The 16911-nt window shown below is 34.9% G+C and overlaps 3 protein-coding genes across 3 annotated transcripts; 2 read left to right on the forward strand and 1 right to left on the reverse strand.

Annotated features, from left to right (window-relative positions):
- The first annotated feature begins 1877 nt into the window (after nucleotides 1–1877).
- On the forward strand, nucleotides 1878–4546 carry LOC127241716 (putative late blight resistance protein homolog R1A-10). The gene has a single exon (XM_051260888.1). It carries the CDS (start codon nucleotides 1916–1918, stop codon nucleotides 4544–4546), a length of 2631 nt encoding a protein of 876 aa, XP_051116845.1. The 5' UTR covers nucleotides 1878–1915.
- Nucleotides 4547–6068: 1522 nt separating this feature from the next.
- LOC127241749 (DNAJ protein JJJ1 homolog) lies at nucleotides 6069–9934 on the reverse strand. Its single transcript, XM_051260945.1, has 4 exons — nucleotides 9387–9934; nucleotides 7462–8691; nucleotides 6762–6820; nucleotides 6069–6685 (listed from the first exon to the last, which is right to left on the reverse strand). The coding sequence occupies exons 1-4, from the start codon at nucleotides 9861–9863 to the stop codon at nucleotides 6628–6630; spliced, it is 1824 nt and encodes a 607-aa protein (XP_051116902.1). The 5' UTR covers nucleotides 9864–9934; the 3' UTR covers nucleotides 6069–6627.
- A 2111-nt stretch (nucleotides 9935–12045) lies between these two features.
- LOC127241677 (pentatricopeptide repeat-containing protein At2g03880, mitochondrial-like) lies at nucleotides 12046–16727 on the forward strand. The gene is made up of 5 exons (XM_051260834.1): nucleotides 12046–15171; nucleotides 15724–15883; nucleotides 16177–16298; nucleotides 16523–16608; nucleotides 16694–16727. Exon 1 carries the CDS (start codon nucleotides 12124–12126, stop codon nucleotides 15061–15063), a length of 2940 nt encoding a protein of 979 aa, XP_051116791.1. The 5' UTR covers nucleotides 12046–12123; the 3' UTR covers nucleotides 15064–15171; nucleotides 15724–15883; nucleotides 16177–16298; nucleotides 16523–16608; nucleotides 16694–16727.
- The last annotated feature ends 184 nt before the right edge of the window (nucleotides 16728–16911 follow it).

A 16911-nucleotide genomic window follows, 5' to 3' on the forward strand; every position in this document is an offset into this window, starting at 1 on the left:
AATTTCTCTGTATTGTTGATTGTGAGATGATAGAAGAGATATTTGAAATGAAGCTGCAATTAGAAGGAGCATCTATGGTCTGCCTGCAGCTCCCAAAACTGAAGACTTCACGTCTCGAAAATCTACCAAATTTGAAGAGCATCTGCCACACAGCCATTGTCTGCAGCTCGATTAGTGAAATTGAATTGTTTGAATGCCCAGCATTGCTCAAGTTTTCAGACAGCCAAGTGAAGATGATGACAATGTGGCTCCACCAACAGCTCTCGAAGCAATTGAATTACTGATGAGTGAGAAGGAATGGTGGGAGAAGTTCGAGTTGGGGCATCCCTCGCACCATTCTCTCCTGCAACCATTCATTTTATGGAACGACTAAAGCCATACATATAACCAGGTGGAATCGCATGAACAATGGAGACTCCATACTTTCTAAGAGCATTCATTTTAGGTACCTTTTTTTTTTTTTTTTTTTATTTAACCCTATTTATTATTTTAGGACTTCAGTGAAAATAGTTCTATAAGTAAAATATTTTTGCTAAAATGATCCTCCGGTGTCGGACTCGCAACGCTGGCCAGCTGTTGCTGACGTAGCATTGACGCTGTTGATATATCATCTCGCCACGTAGATGCTACGTCGAAAGACCATTTGTAGGATTATTTTAAAACTCAGTTTATTTAAATGTCCAAAAAATGATAAAGAAAATCATATACGGACTAAAAAAATATTTTACCAAGATATTTTGTAAAATAAAAAAAAAATTATGTGCAGCTGACATGACATCTACATGGCAATGACATGTTATCTGCGTCAGTGCCACATCAGCAACGACAGACCAACGTGACGAGTTCGACACCGAATGATCATTTTAGCAAAAAAAAATTTACTTACCAAATAGTTTACTTAGGGTGTGTTTGTTTGGGGGTTTGGATTTTGAGTTGGGATTTGAATAGTAAAAATTTTGAATTTGAATAGTTGTATGGTGTGATATAAATAGGGTTTGATGTGATGTTTTGAATGTAAAATTGATTTTTAGTATAATATAAAAAATAAAAAATAGGTGTTTGATTTGATGTTTTTGGGGGGAAAAAATTGGATGAATAGTGGAAATCCACCAAAATCCTTCAAACAAACACACCCTTAAAGTTCTAAAAATAGACGATGACTTAAAAAAACAGTTTATCCTTCATTTTAAGGTTATATTAATACCTTAAATTATTTGTTCGAAAATGAAATTTATATAATAAAAATAATAAAATATATATAAATATTTATGTATGATTAATATAAATTGATTTAACAAAGGATGAGAACCTACGTCTATTAAAGAGAAATAGAAAAAGAAGATTTTGAGTAGTTTTTTGGGGAAAAAAAAATAAAGTATAGTACCAACACGTAACCAAACACACCCTATTATTTTACACATTTTCATCTATATTATATTATTAAATTTATATTTACCCTCTGATAAATTCATATTGATAATATATTTTAATTAAATTTCAACCATGTACAATTTACCAATTCAGCTTTTGGATCTTCTTCTTCTCTTTCAAATGCAAAGAATCATAACTAATATATGTATTCCTTATTTTTAAAACTGTATGAACTGTTCTTCTTCTTGCAGATTACTTTATGTGCTAAATTGCAAGTTGCTAAGTTATAATAAAAATGACAAATGTAAATATGTCATTGATTGAGTTTCATATTAATTATGTATCTATCAAATTGCTAAGTCAAGTCTTGTTGTGAAGTTGGGAGAGCCATGTGTTGCTCTATGACGTTAGATGATAAATCTATAGTAGTCGTCTTCGTCGTAGTTTTCATCTATTATAGATCAGACATTCTTCTTTCCATGATTTTCAGCACTGCAAGCAAATCTGAAACATTGTGGAACTGAAGAATAATCTTGCAGATTAAATGGCATATTATGCTGCTCTTGCTTCACTTATGGAACTACTCGATGATATAATCCTTGATAATCGATATCCAAACTTTCTTCGGGGCAAACAACTGATCTTGAAATCTCTCCACCAGAAGTTGAGCTTTTTGCAAGAATTACTGCAAGATTTCTCATTCAAAGACGATGAAGTCACTGGCCGCATAGAAGAAAGAATCAGAAATGTAGCGTATCGAGTGCAGGATGTTATTGAATTAGCAATCTGGCATCAGATTGCTTGGGACCAAGCTCGAGTATATGTAAAGATCTTTCGCCTCTTGGTTTCTGTAATCCAAAGTGCCTTGTATCCACTAAAGAGATTCGAAGAAAATGTTGAACAGTTAAAAAAGGCAGAGGAAGAGATTGGATCCATTGTGGAAGCAGTGGTTGAAGTTAAGGAAAGGCGTAGAGAGGAAGATTTGTCTCACGACTATTTTTCTGAGGAAGAAGACGAATCAGAACAAGCATCGAATGGGAGAAACAAAGTTATGGTTGGATATGATGAGTACAGATTCATTATAGAAGATGAGCTGTGTGGACAATCCTCAAAGCTCGGGGTTATTTCACTTGTCGGCACTGGTGGAATAGGTAAGACCACTTTGGCAAGAACCATTTTTTATGATGATCTTATTCAAGCTCGATTTGATTGTCGCGTTTGGGTGACTATATCTGATCATTATAACGTAAAAAGAGTTCTTCAAAGCATCTTAAAGTCGATAGGTTTGGCGAATAATGACTTTCTTCGAATGGAAGAGGGAGAGTTAAAGAAATGCATATATCAACACTTGATGGGAAGGAGGAGCCTCTTTGTAATAGACACTATATGGAATGCAGAAACCTGGGATGATTTGAAGTTAATATTCCCAGATGACAATACTGGAACCCGGGTCATGCTAACTACTCGATTCATGGATGTTGCGCAGCGTGCTAGTGCTTCAAACTTTATTCATGAGATGAAATTCCTGAGCACATATGAAAGTTGGGATCTACTTCAAGAAAATGTGTCTGTACCTGGTGAATTGGAGCTTATGGGGAGGCTTATTGCAAGTAAATGCCAGGGACTTCCTCTTGCCATAATCAAGGCTGCAGAAATCCTTTCTAGCGTCGATCCAACTGTTGATGAATGGTACAAGATTGCAAGAGAAGTGAGAAATATTTTGAGCAAAATCAATACACACTTCTCCAGTGTATCTCTTAGCTACAATCATCTTCCGCCTCAGCTAAAACCGTGCTTTTTGTACATGGGAATTTTCCCTAAGAAGTATGAGATAAGGGCCTCGAATCTCATTATGATGTGGATTGCAGAGGGGTTTTTGAAATCAGAAGATGAGTCCAAAAGCTTAGAGAAAGTAGGAGAGGAATGGTTAGAGGATCTTGTGAAAAGAAATCTTGTCATCGCCACTAAGAAAAGGTTTAATGGGCGATTCAAGTACTGTGTTTTGCATGATTCTGTGTGGAACTTCTGCAGAGAAAGAATTTCCGATGAAGGCTTCTTTCATGTCCAGCATGAGGAAGGGTATTTTCATCCAAAAGGGGTTGAAAATGTACGTCGTATCAGTCTCCTTTCGTCTGGATCCTCCTGGCTGAATGACATTGGTAATTCCGTTCGCTCTATTCATATTTTCAAAGATTTGGAGTCAACACCGGACATGGCTGAGTGTGATAGCCTTAAAATGTTGAGTGTGTTGTGTGCACATAGAGAAACATCTCAACCTCCAATTCGTAGTGCAACTTCACACATGTTTCATTTGAAGTACCTGGCTTGGACTGGATATAGCTCGGATTTTGAGTTTCTTTCATGCATATCAGTTCTTCAGAATCTTCAGACCTTGATTATTAATGATGGTGTCTCTGATCTTAGTCTACCTCCTCAAGTTTGGAAGTTAAAACGACTACGGCATCTGATGATTGATTCGATGATCTTGCCTCCTGTTCCCATGGCTTGCAACAGTGTCATTGAAAAGCTAGGATGCCTGCAAACTCTAACAAGAGTTTCAGGTTTCAAATTCACTAAAGAAGCCATTAATATGATTCCAAACCTTCGAAAATTGAATATTGTGTGCTGGAGAGACAGGTCCCTTTGTCGGTGGGAGTTTCCTGGAATCGACAATCTTGTCCGTTTAACCGAGCTTGAGGAGTTTGGAGCCAAATTTTTGGACAAGCACTCTCTTCCACCTGTTGAAATCCCCATTGCCTTTCCACCAAATATTACAAAGTTGTCATTACAAGGTTGTAGAATTTCATGGAAGGATCTAGGAGCAGTGGGATCATTGCCTAATTTGCAAGTGCTCAAGCTAAAAAGGGATTCGGCTATGGGAGGAGAATGGGAACCAAGAGAAGGAGAATTCCGTAGGCTCAAATTGTTGCTGCTAAAGGGGTTAGATCTCAAGTATTGGCGCGCTGACAATACCAACTTTCCGCGCCTTGAAAGCCTTGAAATCAGTCATTGCCTTCAGTTGGAGGAGATCCCTCGTGAAATTGGGGACATTGATACTCTTAAATACATCGAAGTGTGGGGAAATGAATGTGTTGCAGATTCAGCAATACTAATTCAACTAGAGCAAGAGCGCATGGGAAATTACGAGCTTCAAGTTTCTGTGTATGGTGTATAGTTCTGGTGAGCTCTCTTTGCCAGAGATTTCTGTTTCTATTTACTGATGGCATGGTTTTACATTATAGTGATTTTTTGCTGTGGCCCTTTATGGATTCACAATAGAAAAGTATGTCTATTTTGGTGGCTCTTAAGTTAGTTCATCGTTGACTCGTACAAAATTTATACTACTTTCAGCTCTTACATGAGCACATTCTATCCCGGCTAATGTTGTCTGAAGTTTTTAGTCTACTCTTGCGTTTATTTGAAGGTTTTCGACAAACCTGGATTCGCTACTGCAGTAGGGCAGCATTGATCTTGTCTTTCTTCTATTTTTCCCTTGTTATGTTGTATATTTGTTGTGCTTAAGTGATGGAGAAAGTGCCTATTACCAAAAGCCTTGCTCGGATTTCTTCATGCTTAAAATGTTTGAGAAGTCGATAGTAGGAGTTAATTGACAATGTATAGTCAGTCAGTTAGTCGACATAGTTATTGAGTCTATAGGTCTCTAGTGAAAATTGTATCTAGTGTTTGAGAAAGTGTCTATTGTAGGCATGATTATTATTTTTGTTTTCAACTTTCTTGAGTTTCTTCTTTTTAGTCTTTCGTATCAAAATTAACACTTCATCCGTCCCTATTTTATCTATCCATTTATTTTTTACACGAAATTTTAATTATATTGGAGTGTGGTATGAATAAAATAGAAAACAGCTAACATATCGAATACACTATTTTCTCCCACAAAATATCAAATTCTTTTTAGACACATCATTATGACTAAAATAGTGGCATATAATAGTGCTTGTCATTGAAGTTCGTATGAACAGGAAGTTTAATATGATGAAATACAATAATAACAGAGCTCTAACTACTTACAACAAGAGTATTTTTAACTAGTTCAATCCAATCAAATATAATGACACCGTGTCAAATATAGAAAATTTATTTATTTATTTTATTTTGTTATTTTTTTATTTAAGTAAAAATACAATTATTATACTAACAAATTTATATAAAATAAAAGGGGACAAACGAGTATTTGTGGATTTTATCGTTGAACTTTGAATTTAGAATAATAATTGTTAGATGTAATATAGATAAAAATTAATATACTATTTTTAATGTAAATTTACTTTTTTGCATGTATAACTATATATATATATATACATTTTTAATTTGATAATTTTTGAAAAATAAATAATAGATAATAAAATTTGGATTAAAAATCCACAAGCAAACTGAAATATTTTTCTGAGTAGATATATTTTTCAAAAATAGGCAGATTTCAATGCAAAAACTAAAAATAAATTGATAGAGTCAAGACATTTTCAGAACTGATTCCATAGCTTTTCCAACACATATGCATCAAAGCATCATTTATTGTGCAAAAGATATATTCTGAAAAATGAACCAATACACCATAAATATTTATCGATACAAATTTTCTTATCCAACTCCAACCTTTGTGATACTACATTTCATTCCATACATATTCACAAACATATTTGAATCATTCTTGCTAAACCAAACCCGTACACGGCAAGAACCAAACAAAATATATATATATATAGGCACTAATGATATAATGTCTACAGACTCGAAGAACTTCTCAGCAATGAAAACAAGCCTAGCGAGAAATGCAACTTTCTAAATTTCAAAACTCGAATATTTTCAACAATTTTTAAAGTCCCACATCCGATGGGATCAATTATTTCCACAGGTAAGTATAACTCGACATATTCAACAGCAGCATAGTTACAATAAATCTAAGCCTATATCACTTCTAGTAAATGCTGGTTTTTCAATTGCCGTCAAAATTTGCAATTCACGATGCAAAAAAGCATAAAAGATTGGTGTGTGTATATATATATATATATATAATCCTTTTCAAGTGTGAAGCCTTGTCTGAGAAAATCAGGAAAATACCTGGGCAGACAAGTAAATTCATGACGGAATCAATGATTGCAATCTGACGTGAACATGGCAATGCTTAATCCACACCAGAGAAAGAATGGGATGTTAACTCATTGCCACCGGAGAGCTAAAAGTGGCACCAGTTGAGGAAGAACATACAAGTTTCTTTACTACTAAGAAATCGAAACATCACCGTGATTTTATTGAAGCATGACCAGTTTCCCCCAAATGTTTGTGCAGTTTGTTCCTGAAAGAAAAATGCAAAGGATATCAAAGAGTGATCAGAAAAATTGATATAGCTAGGGACAGTTAAATAAACATACTTTGATTCAAACTCCACACCGCACTTCTCACATGTGTTGCTGGAACTATTTTCTGCTCCCTGAAATTTGATCGAACCAACAAACTTGTTAAGAAAATAGTAAGGAGAAAGCAACTATGCTGCTGTACACTGCCTGATTGGGACAAGATATAAGTAAAAATCATAACATATATTCTTCTCCTCGAGAAAGAAGATAATTACAGTCGAGTTTTTCTAATACTCCCTCCATCTTGATAGTTACATTTACTTTTTACATTTTGATTTTTTAATAGTAATTATATTAAACATAGTAAAAATGACAAAAATAATTCTATTAGTGTTTTATATTATAGTATAATAACATTTGTATAAAAAAATTATACACAAATAAGGATATAGTTTTTTTTATATATAGAACGTGGGAATCAGCCGCCGCTACCCTTCTGATGCGCTCTGATAAACCAAACCTAATAGTCTGCAAACTAGGTCCAACAAAGCAAGTCACACTAGGCGAACCATGTGTGGCAGACAATAATATAAGAATATTTTTAATATTAATACAATGATGCAAAAGGTAAATGTAACTCTTGTGGTTGGACGGAGGGAGTACTAAATTAACCAATATTAGATATCATCATAATCATTTAACATGTAAAAGAGGTGAACTAAAACATGATTTCTATTGCAATTTCACTGATTGATGTCTTGGGACAAAAAGGTACCTTTTGTTTTCTTCCTTTGGGTGCAGTCTTTGACTTTGAAACAATTTCCTTCTTCGTCGTATTTTTCTTGTTCACAGCTTTCTGTGGATGCTTAAGAACATTTTCTGCAGCATCATCAGCTCTCTTCCTAGCATCAAATTCTGGCAATGAATGGGAACTTAACTCCGCTGCATCATTATATTGTTCATCATGTCTTTCAGCCTCATCATTTTTCTGTGTCGCCCCACCTTTTTTTACCGGTTCTGCTTCTTCATCTTCTTCTTCTTCTTCTTGTCGTCTACCCTTACGCCTCCTGTTTCCTCTGTTCTTCCGTGAACCCCTCAGTTCATTCAATTCCATCGCCTCCAAGTCATCACTATCAACCTCTGGTTGGAGTTTCTTAGCCGAAGCCTTTGGTTGATTCCCTGCTTTGCTCCTATTCTTATGCCCAGACAACATAGCCTCAAGAACACTTGCCTCGTCATCATCATCTAATCTCGGATCTGCATCAATATGCTTCTGGTTGTCATCTTTATCATCAGCAAACTCATTTACCTCACTAGACTCAGTTTTTCCATCGTCAATGTCATCTTCATGGAGATCAACGCCATCCTCAAATTGCTCCTGTAACTCATTCACAGTGTCGTCTACTGACAAATAAGCGGCAGCGTCTCCATTATCATCTTCATCCTCCACCCCGTTTCCATGGCCTTGCGTAGCTTCAAATTCTTTATCCTCCTCGCTGAATGCTTCCCTCAGTTCTGCTACCTTTTCTTTATGTTTCTTAGACTGTTCGTGGTTTTTCCACTGCTTATCACTCTTGAACTTCTTTCTGCATACTACACAATATAATTCATTTTTCCTTTCTTCTATATCATCGTCCTCATTCTCATCTTCATTCAGCTCCTCCACTTTCGCCCAATCTGGCTCCTCATATTTTCTTGCCATTTCTGCTTTCTGTCTCTCCAACTCTTTCTTTCTTTGTTTTTCTTCCTCTTTTTTCCTCTCATTCTCCTCATTCCGTTTTATTTGCATATCAATCACTCTCTTATCCCGCTTTTTCACAAACTCAGCCAGTCCCCTCACCGTCTCATTGTACTCTCTCTTTGCTTTTTTCCTCAATTTCTTATTCTCCTCCTCCATCAACCTCCTCGATTTCCTATTGGGACCTGCCATAACATCATATTGATCTGCCCAAAAGAAGTCCATTGTGGTCACAAATCCCAACCAGTAGTTGTAGAATGCTGTAACCTGCATATTCAAAATGACAAATGCCAAACATGATAAATGGCAATAAAGACCTATTCAGTAGAGATATCCAACATACGACTTGGCTAATGAAAAACTTCATTAATAATAGCTCCAATAAAAGTATCGATTTAGTCAATATTTTTCTTACAAATAGTTACCAAGATGATTGATATGATGCTATCAAAGGAATGGAGGACAAGATGAGTTTGCATTTGAGTGAAATTACCATCACAACTAAAGAATTAAAAGCCCTAATATACATATATATATATATATATATACATATAATTTTGCATAGCATACTTCTGCTCCAGCTGATTTTCTAGTTTAACATGTTTGCTAATCTTCGACATTTAAACTTGCTAAGAACATGAACATGTTCATATAAAAGAAATCAGTTAAAAATACATAGCTCAATGCAAAGTCTAAAGCTTATTTCAGGAACTCCAAAAGATGAACTTCCCACGACAAAATCTATACAATATTAAACTATCATGTTGGTAATTACGCCTATCAACTAAAATTTACAACTCAGAAATTGACGAACATTAAGAACTTAAACTAAAATTTCTAGCTCTTACAATATCCAAATTCTTAATTAGCATTATAGATTACCAGCTTAAAAAATCAATATATGAACTCGCAAACAAACACACTTTCATCAATAAAAGGAATAGGGTAATCGAAATACTTGCCTGAGCATAAGGACTCCCCAAATTGCCAATGACCGGGGCTTCTCTCGGCAACGGCAACCCTAATTTCTTCGCAAAACTCAACTCATTAGCATAAATCTTCTCGAATAGATCCCCGTACACCTTATAAAACCCCCGTCCAGAGTCCGAGTATCCAGAATAAACCGAATTGGAGAAGAAGGAAAACAAATCAGGCACGAAATCAGAAGACCCTCCGTCACCGGAACCGGAGGAGAAGAGGATTTGGTTCCGGTGGGAGTCGTACCAGGCCCGCTCCTTAGGGTCGGATAAGACCTCGTAGGCGTTGACAAGCTCCTGGAAAGCGGCCGTGGCCTCGGCCTCCGGGACGCCACCTTTGACGAGCTTGTCCGGGTGGCGCTGGAGGGCGAGACGCTTATACGCCGATCGAATTTCGTCGGCTGTGCAATCGCGGCTCAGGCCGAGGACTTCGTAGTAGCATCGCTTCTCCGTCGACGCCATTGAAGATCCCTTCCGTCTGGTTAGGCTTTTCTGTATCTGGGAATATTTACTTTAGGGTTTGGAATTTTAGCAAGTATAAAATACAAATATTAAAAAATTATATATTATCGTATTTGAGTTGTAGTAAAGATAGGGATATAATCATATATATGGGTGTGTTTGGCTATTGAATTTTAAATAAACTATTATCCTATTTTTTTTAAAAAAAAATATTAAATTAAATACTTATTTTTTATTTTTTATATTATATTAAAAATTAATTTTGCATTCAAAATATTACATCAAACGCCTATTTATATTTATATCGCATCATACAACTATTTGGAACTATTTGGGATTCGAGGAGTCGTATTGATTTAATGGATAATTAATAAAATAATATAAATATGTACTAAATTTAATTGATAAAATTTATATTATATGATTTGATTATTAATTTACATTATACCAAATATATATATTTAAATTTTTATTTATTCGTATTATACAAAATTTTATTCTCTACAAATGACATATATATTGAATATAATTTTTTTACCATATAATTATTATAAATATTAAATAAATATAATATTTGAAAAAAAATATATATTAAAAAAAATAATAAAAAAATGCAGTTTTTGCTGCCATTTGCAGCAAATGTCTACTTGAGGGAACAAACCTGGTTTTGGGAAAAACACTGATATAATATTATAGAAACATAACGGCTTTCTTTAAAAATCAAATTAAATATATTTTTTTATTTATTTTATTATATTAAAATTTAATTTTACGTTCAAAATATTACATCCATATATATTTATATCATATCAAATAAATATTTCAATTCAAAATTTTACTATTTAAAACCAAAATTAAAAAATCATAATCTTACGAGTAAACATATCCAATATTTTTACATGCAAATGCCGAAATAGGGAAGGTGAGACTCTAATTAGGTGCGCAGAATGACAGTCTAATCTTAAAGCTCAAACAAAAGAATCATTAATTTATTTATTCGCAAACGGGAATCTCCAATCGTGTTTAATATTCTGTAAAGGCCACACACACATAGTCATAGGCAGATCGAGGCCATTCAGGGCTAAGGACCGCGAGTATCAACCGTCGGCAACGCGTGTCTTTTGATCGTAGTTATTTTTTTTAACAGTAGAATCAAAATTGTGTAGTTATTTTTTAAGACTATAATAAAAAATAGTTGTGTAGTTGAATATTTCTAAGAAGAAAAAATTTGGTAAACAATAGAATTTAGATAAAATCTTCCAAAATAATATATTCGTAATATTTATATTTAAATAAAATTGATACATTTTAATTATATTGGATTACTATTGATTTTTTTCATTTTACCTATATAACTATTCTAAATTCTTTTTTCTTTTTAAACAAAATATATAAAAAAAAAATTAGATTAAAATAGAAAAGTACATGAGACACGACCATATATAATTAAACATGATCATATGACGACATGAACATTATACACCGTCATGTGACAAAATGACCATATTGTTTCAGGTCAACTGCTTGTTAATTTTTAACGTGAAATCAAAATGGATTGAAATTATTTATAATAAAAATTGATAAATTCTTATTATATTTGGACTAAATTTGATTTTTTCTTAAAATTGTATAAGTACAATAAAAATAATAGATAAATTTGTTTGTTTAGTGTTTTAATTTGAAGTATATTTTTTTATGCACAATAATTATCTAAGTAATATAAAAAAATTATATTATATATTAATTTTCTATAAGATTATAAAATATATTTCATTAAAATAAATAATTTTGATTAGATTTAACCATCCTGAATTTATGAAATTCATCTTATATATATTATAAAAAATATATTTAAAGATTTTTTTAAAAACATATTTATGATGTCGTCCGTTCTAATTTTAAAAATATTATTATTTAAATAAAAATTTAAAATTTATTTTTTATTTCACATTAAACGCATGGAAATAAGGATATAATAATTTAGAAAAAGAATTGATACTTGAAAACAAGCTATTAAGATTGAATTTTAATTATATTATTTATTTTATATTTTTTTTAAAAATATTAAATTAAATATTTATTTTTTATATTATATTTAAAATATTATTTTTATATTTAAAATATTAGCTTAACACTTATTTATATCAGAAAATTTTTACCTGTCTCAAAATCCAAACCCAGACAAACACACCCTATCTACCGCAATTTTCGTGTTCACTTGGGGATGAGCTAGGCTTCTCAATTTTCTCAGAACAACCTGATGGGGCTCGAATTTGCCAGCTCACAGATGCACAAACAGCCCCAAACTTTTAACCAGAGAGTGCTATCGACTGTTCATGGAGCGCCCAGGAGGTGTTCGATGTTTTTTCTGAACAAAAACCATCGGCTCTACTCGCCCGGATTCTGCGCCTGCCTGTCCGCTGGTGCTTTACCAATTACGGAAAAGTGTAATCGGGAGTTTAATGGCCAAAGAATATCTGAAAAGCTGCAACTTGGGTGTGCGTTGGATGAACCACAGAACTTTGATACAGAGGTTAAAAGAGATAGGGGAATGGGGAGGAGTGGGCTTAAATGGTACTCGGAGATTCTAAAAGATTGTGCGGAAGAAATTAACTTGAATAAGGGAAAAGCGATTCATGGTCATATAGTTAGAAGTGGAGCTGAGTTGGATACACATTTATGGATTTCGTTGATAAACTTCTATGCAAAATGTGGTGCTTTGGAATGTTCACGTCATGTGTTTAAGCAAATGCCGTCGAAGGATGTTGTGTCGTGGACTGCTTTGATATCTGGTTTTGTAGCTCAAGGATATGGGGTTGAAAGTGTGAAGTTGTTCTGCGAGATGACGAGGGAGGATGTGAGACCAAATGAGTTTACTCTGGCCACGGTATTGAAGGGCTGTTCGGCGTCGTTGGATTTGGAGGTTGGTAAACAATTGCATGGTGAGGTGGTCAAGATCGGCGTGATTTCGGACGCGTATATTGGTTCTTCTTTGATTGATCTTTACACCAGATGTGGGGAATTGGCATATGCAGATGACATTTTTGGTATGATGCCAGAGAAGAATAATGTGATGTGGAATGCTTTGCTAAATGGTTATGCACAGGTTGGACATGGCGAAGCCGTTGTAAGGTTGTTCTGCGAAATGGTGGAGCCAGAAATGAGGTTTAGTAATTATACCCTATCAATTGTTTTAAAAGGAATTGCTCGGTGTGGTGCTTTGAGAGCTGGCCAGGGAGTCCATTCTATTGTAATCAAGATTGGGGGTTACGTTGATGATTTTGTTAGTTGTAGCCTGGTTAATATGTACTCTAAATGCGGAGTAGCTGACGATGCCCTTAAAGTTTTTAAGGTGGTAAAAAATCCTGATGTAGTTGCGTGGAGTTCAATCATTAGCGTGCTCGATCAGCAAGGTTTAAATAAAGAAGCAGCTAAGTTATTCTGCTCGATGAGGCTTTCTGGTATGAGGCCTAATCAGTTTACGTTGTCAAGTCTTGTTAGTGCTGCAACTGATATTTGTGACCTGAGATACGGTCAAAGTATCCATGCCTGTGTTTATAAATTTGGTTTTGAATTCAATGAGTTGGTCAGCAATGCACTTATAGGGATGTATATGAAATTTATGTCAATTAATGACGGCTATCGAATCTTCAATAAAATGGCTAATCGGGATGTAGTTTCCTGGAATGCCCTTCTATCGGGCTTCCATGTGGAAACTTCTGATGAAGGATCCAGAATCTTCAGCCAGATGCTTGTAGAAGGTTTGAGGCCCAATGAATACACGTTCATCAGCACATTGAGGTCTTGTTCGAGCTCCTTGAATGTCGAATTCGGGAGACAAGTGCACTCACATGTTATTAAAGGTAAATTTGAGGATTATGAAAATGTGGGAACCGCTTTAGTTGACATGTATGCTAAATGTGGACGCACCGAAGATGTTGAAACAATTTTCAACAGATTACATGAGAGGGACATCTTCACTTGGACAGTTCTCATTTCGGGATACTCGCAGACGGATCAAGATGAAAAAGCTGCTCGCCATTTCAACAAGATGCGCAGAGAAGGTGTTATTCCGAATGAATTCACTTTGGCCAGCTGTTCGAAGGCTTTCTCCGGGATTGCAAGCCTTGAAAGTGGGCGATCCTTGCATTCCCTGGCGGTTAAATTGGGTCACTCTGCTGATAATTTTGTAGCTAGTTCACTGATTGACATGTATAGCAAATGTGGGTGCATTGAGAGTGCCAGCTTGTTGCTCTCTGGCATGGTTTCTAATGATACTATTCTATGGAATTCACTTATTTGTGGATATTCTCAACACGGCATGGGTGAAAAGGCACTTCAAACATTTCGAGAAATGGTGAATAAAGGAGTATTGCCGGATGCTGTTACTTTTATTGGGATTCTTACTTCATGTAGCCACATGGGGTTGATTGAAGAAGGGAGAAAGTATTTTTACACAATGAGTGAATCTTATGGAATTACTCCAAGTATTGGGCACTACGCTTGCTTGGTTGATTTACTTGGTCGAGCAGGAAACTTTGATGAGGTTGAAAGCTTGATTGAGCAAATGGAGCTAACACCAAATGCTTTGATCTGGGAGAATGTTCTTGGGGCATGCCGACTCCATGGAAACATTGAATTAGGTGAAAGAGCAGCAAATAAACTTTTTCAAATGGAGCCGCAAACAGATTCAAACTATATTTTGCTATCTAATCTTTATGCACAGAGAGGAAGGTGGAGAGATGTTTCTAAGCTAAGGGCGTCCATGTCCAGTAAGGGCATAAAAAAGGAACCAGGGTGCAGCTGGGTTGAGATCAATGCTCAAGTCCATACTTTCTTATCTCAAGATGTGTCACACCCAAGCCTGAGGGACATTCATCGAAAGTTGGAGGAGTTGGGACAGAAGGTTTCTGCTATAGGATATGTGCCAAACACAAAATATGTGCTTCAGAATGCGACGGACAGAGAAAAAATTGAGAACCTTTTTCATCATAGTGAAAGGTTGGCATTGGGTTTCGCTTTGATTAACAAAAACAGTAGTGGAAAAATCAGAATCTTCAAGAACCTTCGCATATGTGGAGACTGTCATGAATTTGTAAAATTTGTCTCAAGCATAGTCAATGAAGAGATTGTAATTCGAGATGCCAGCCGCTTCCACCACTTCCGCCATGGCATGTGCTCTTGTAATAATTATTGGTGATTTTGTGATGCACTTTGCCATGCCATTATGTATTTGCTCATGTCATGGAGTTGGGGAGTTAAGCACTTGAAGCATCAGATCATCCCCTTGGGAGGGTGAAGAAACCAGGTATCTTTCTAGTCTTCATTGTTTGACGAAAATGGCATCCATTGAATTTCTTACAAGTTAACTGTATTTTTGGATAGGTTTTGGAAGTGTTTTTGGATTTTGATGAGTTTTGGAATAGTAAAAACTAGAATGAGAAACAAGTATCTGATGTGATGTAAAAAGGTCTTAATGTGATGTTTTATATAGAAAATAAATTTTTGATATAATATTTTACTTAAAAAATAGGTGTTGAATGGAATATAATTTAGAAAAAAATATGTTTATGAATAGTGCAAAAATTGAGTTGAAAATATAAGTGAACTTAGTATAAATTATTAGTTGCAGGTCATTACATTTATCATTATTGTGAAATCAGATTCTGTTGGGGAAACTGTGCAGGCTATTTATTAAGGCATTTGAACATGAATTATTTGAGAGAATTCACTAATGTGCTTACCATAACTTGATCTTTTTATTGTAATTATCATATTTTTTCTTTGTAAGAGTGACCAAGTATTATTTGATATCCATAAACTAGCTTATATATATTACATCTTCATGTTTTTTATACAGTGGTTGGGGATTTATGGAACTAAAAAAGTTCAGCATATGATGATACCATAATAGTGCTGTAGAGCACTTCCACCAAGATGCCGAAACATGTTTTGTAGACATCAGTGTCTGTCTTCAATTTAAGCAGTCTTGGTTCCACACACCCGCCATTTTCTTACACGTAAGTCTTCTTTAGCCCCAATGTTGGTCATGCCTATTGCCTAGTAATCTGTCTTGTTCATGTAAGAGTCACCAATTATCTCCACACTGTTACTTGACATTGTGCTTTTAACCAATTCCTATTATACTGCCGTTGTAAATATCAGATGCACAATCTGTACACTTTGTTTGGTTACAGGTTATCAAATTCTGAACGGGGTCCTATTTTATCTCTGGACATGGTCTGATGTGGAGTTTTCGTTTTAAAATTTTTTCTGTTGTGTTTAATACACTCTAAGATCTGACTTTATGCAGAGGCCTCAAAGAGAACACAGGCTTGGGATAATAGGAGCATCAGCCGGAACACACAAGTCTTCTTCTTGAAGGGCCTGATGGTTGGCAATGTTCAAGAAGATGTTTTAAGGATGTCTTAAATTGTAAGGAAAAAAAAAGAAAGAATTCTTCTCCTTATTGGAAAGAAATTGTATAAGTGAACATATATTAATTCAAACTTAAAAGCTTATGATAGCATACCAGTAGTTAATTTATATTTAAATAATTTAAGTGCGCCAGCTTATACAGTGGACTTTATACAACATCATCTGAATTGTAGAATGGTGTCTTTCTATTAAAATTATATGACCTTTTCTGCTTCTTGCAGATCATTGAAGGGTTTGTGCAGACCAATTTTGATCTGTTCGTGTTGCCAGCCTGTCTGCTGCAATATTTTATATGTTGACTTACCAAGTTAGTAAAACCACATATGCTACATCATGTCTTGTTGTTAAGTCTTTGTTCACAATGTCAAATAGATCCTCTTTTCAACATGCAGTGATGCAAAATAGTGTTTGTGAAAATTAAGAAGAATTCTGGAATAGTGGAAATGGCGTTTTATGCAGCTCTTTCTTCTCTTCTTGAATTACTAGAGGATATAATCCACCACGGGCGATATCCAAAGTTTCTTGTTGGTAGGGAGCTGATTATGAAATCTCTCCACGAGAAATTATTCATCCAGAGGCGATGAGGTCGCTGATCAGAGATGCAGCATAC

Source organism: Andrographis paniculata, unplaced genomic scaffold (genome assembly GCF_009805555.1).
Source record: "Andrographis paniculata isolate CXL003 unplaced genomic scaffold, ASM980555v1 Contig83END, whole genome shotgun sequence".
Taxonomy (NCBI): domain Eukaryota; kingdom Viridiplantae; phylum Streptophyta; class Magnoliopsida; order Lamiales; family Acanthaceae; genus Andrographis; species Andrographis paniculata.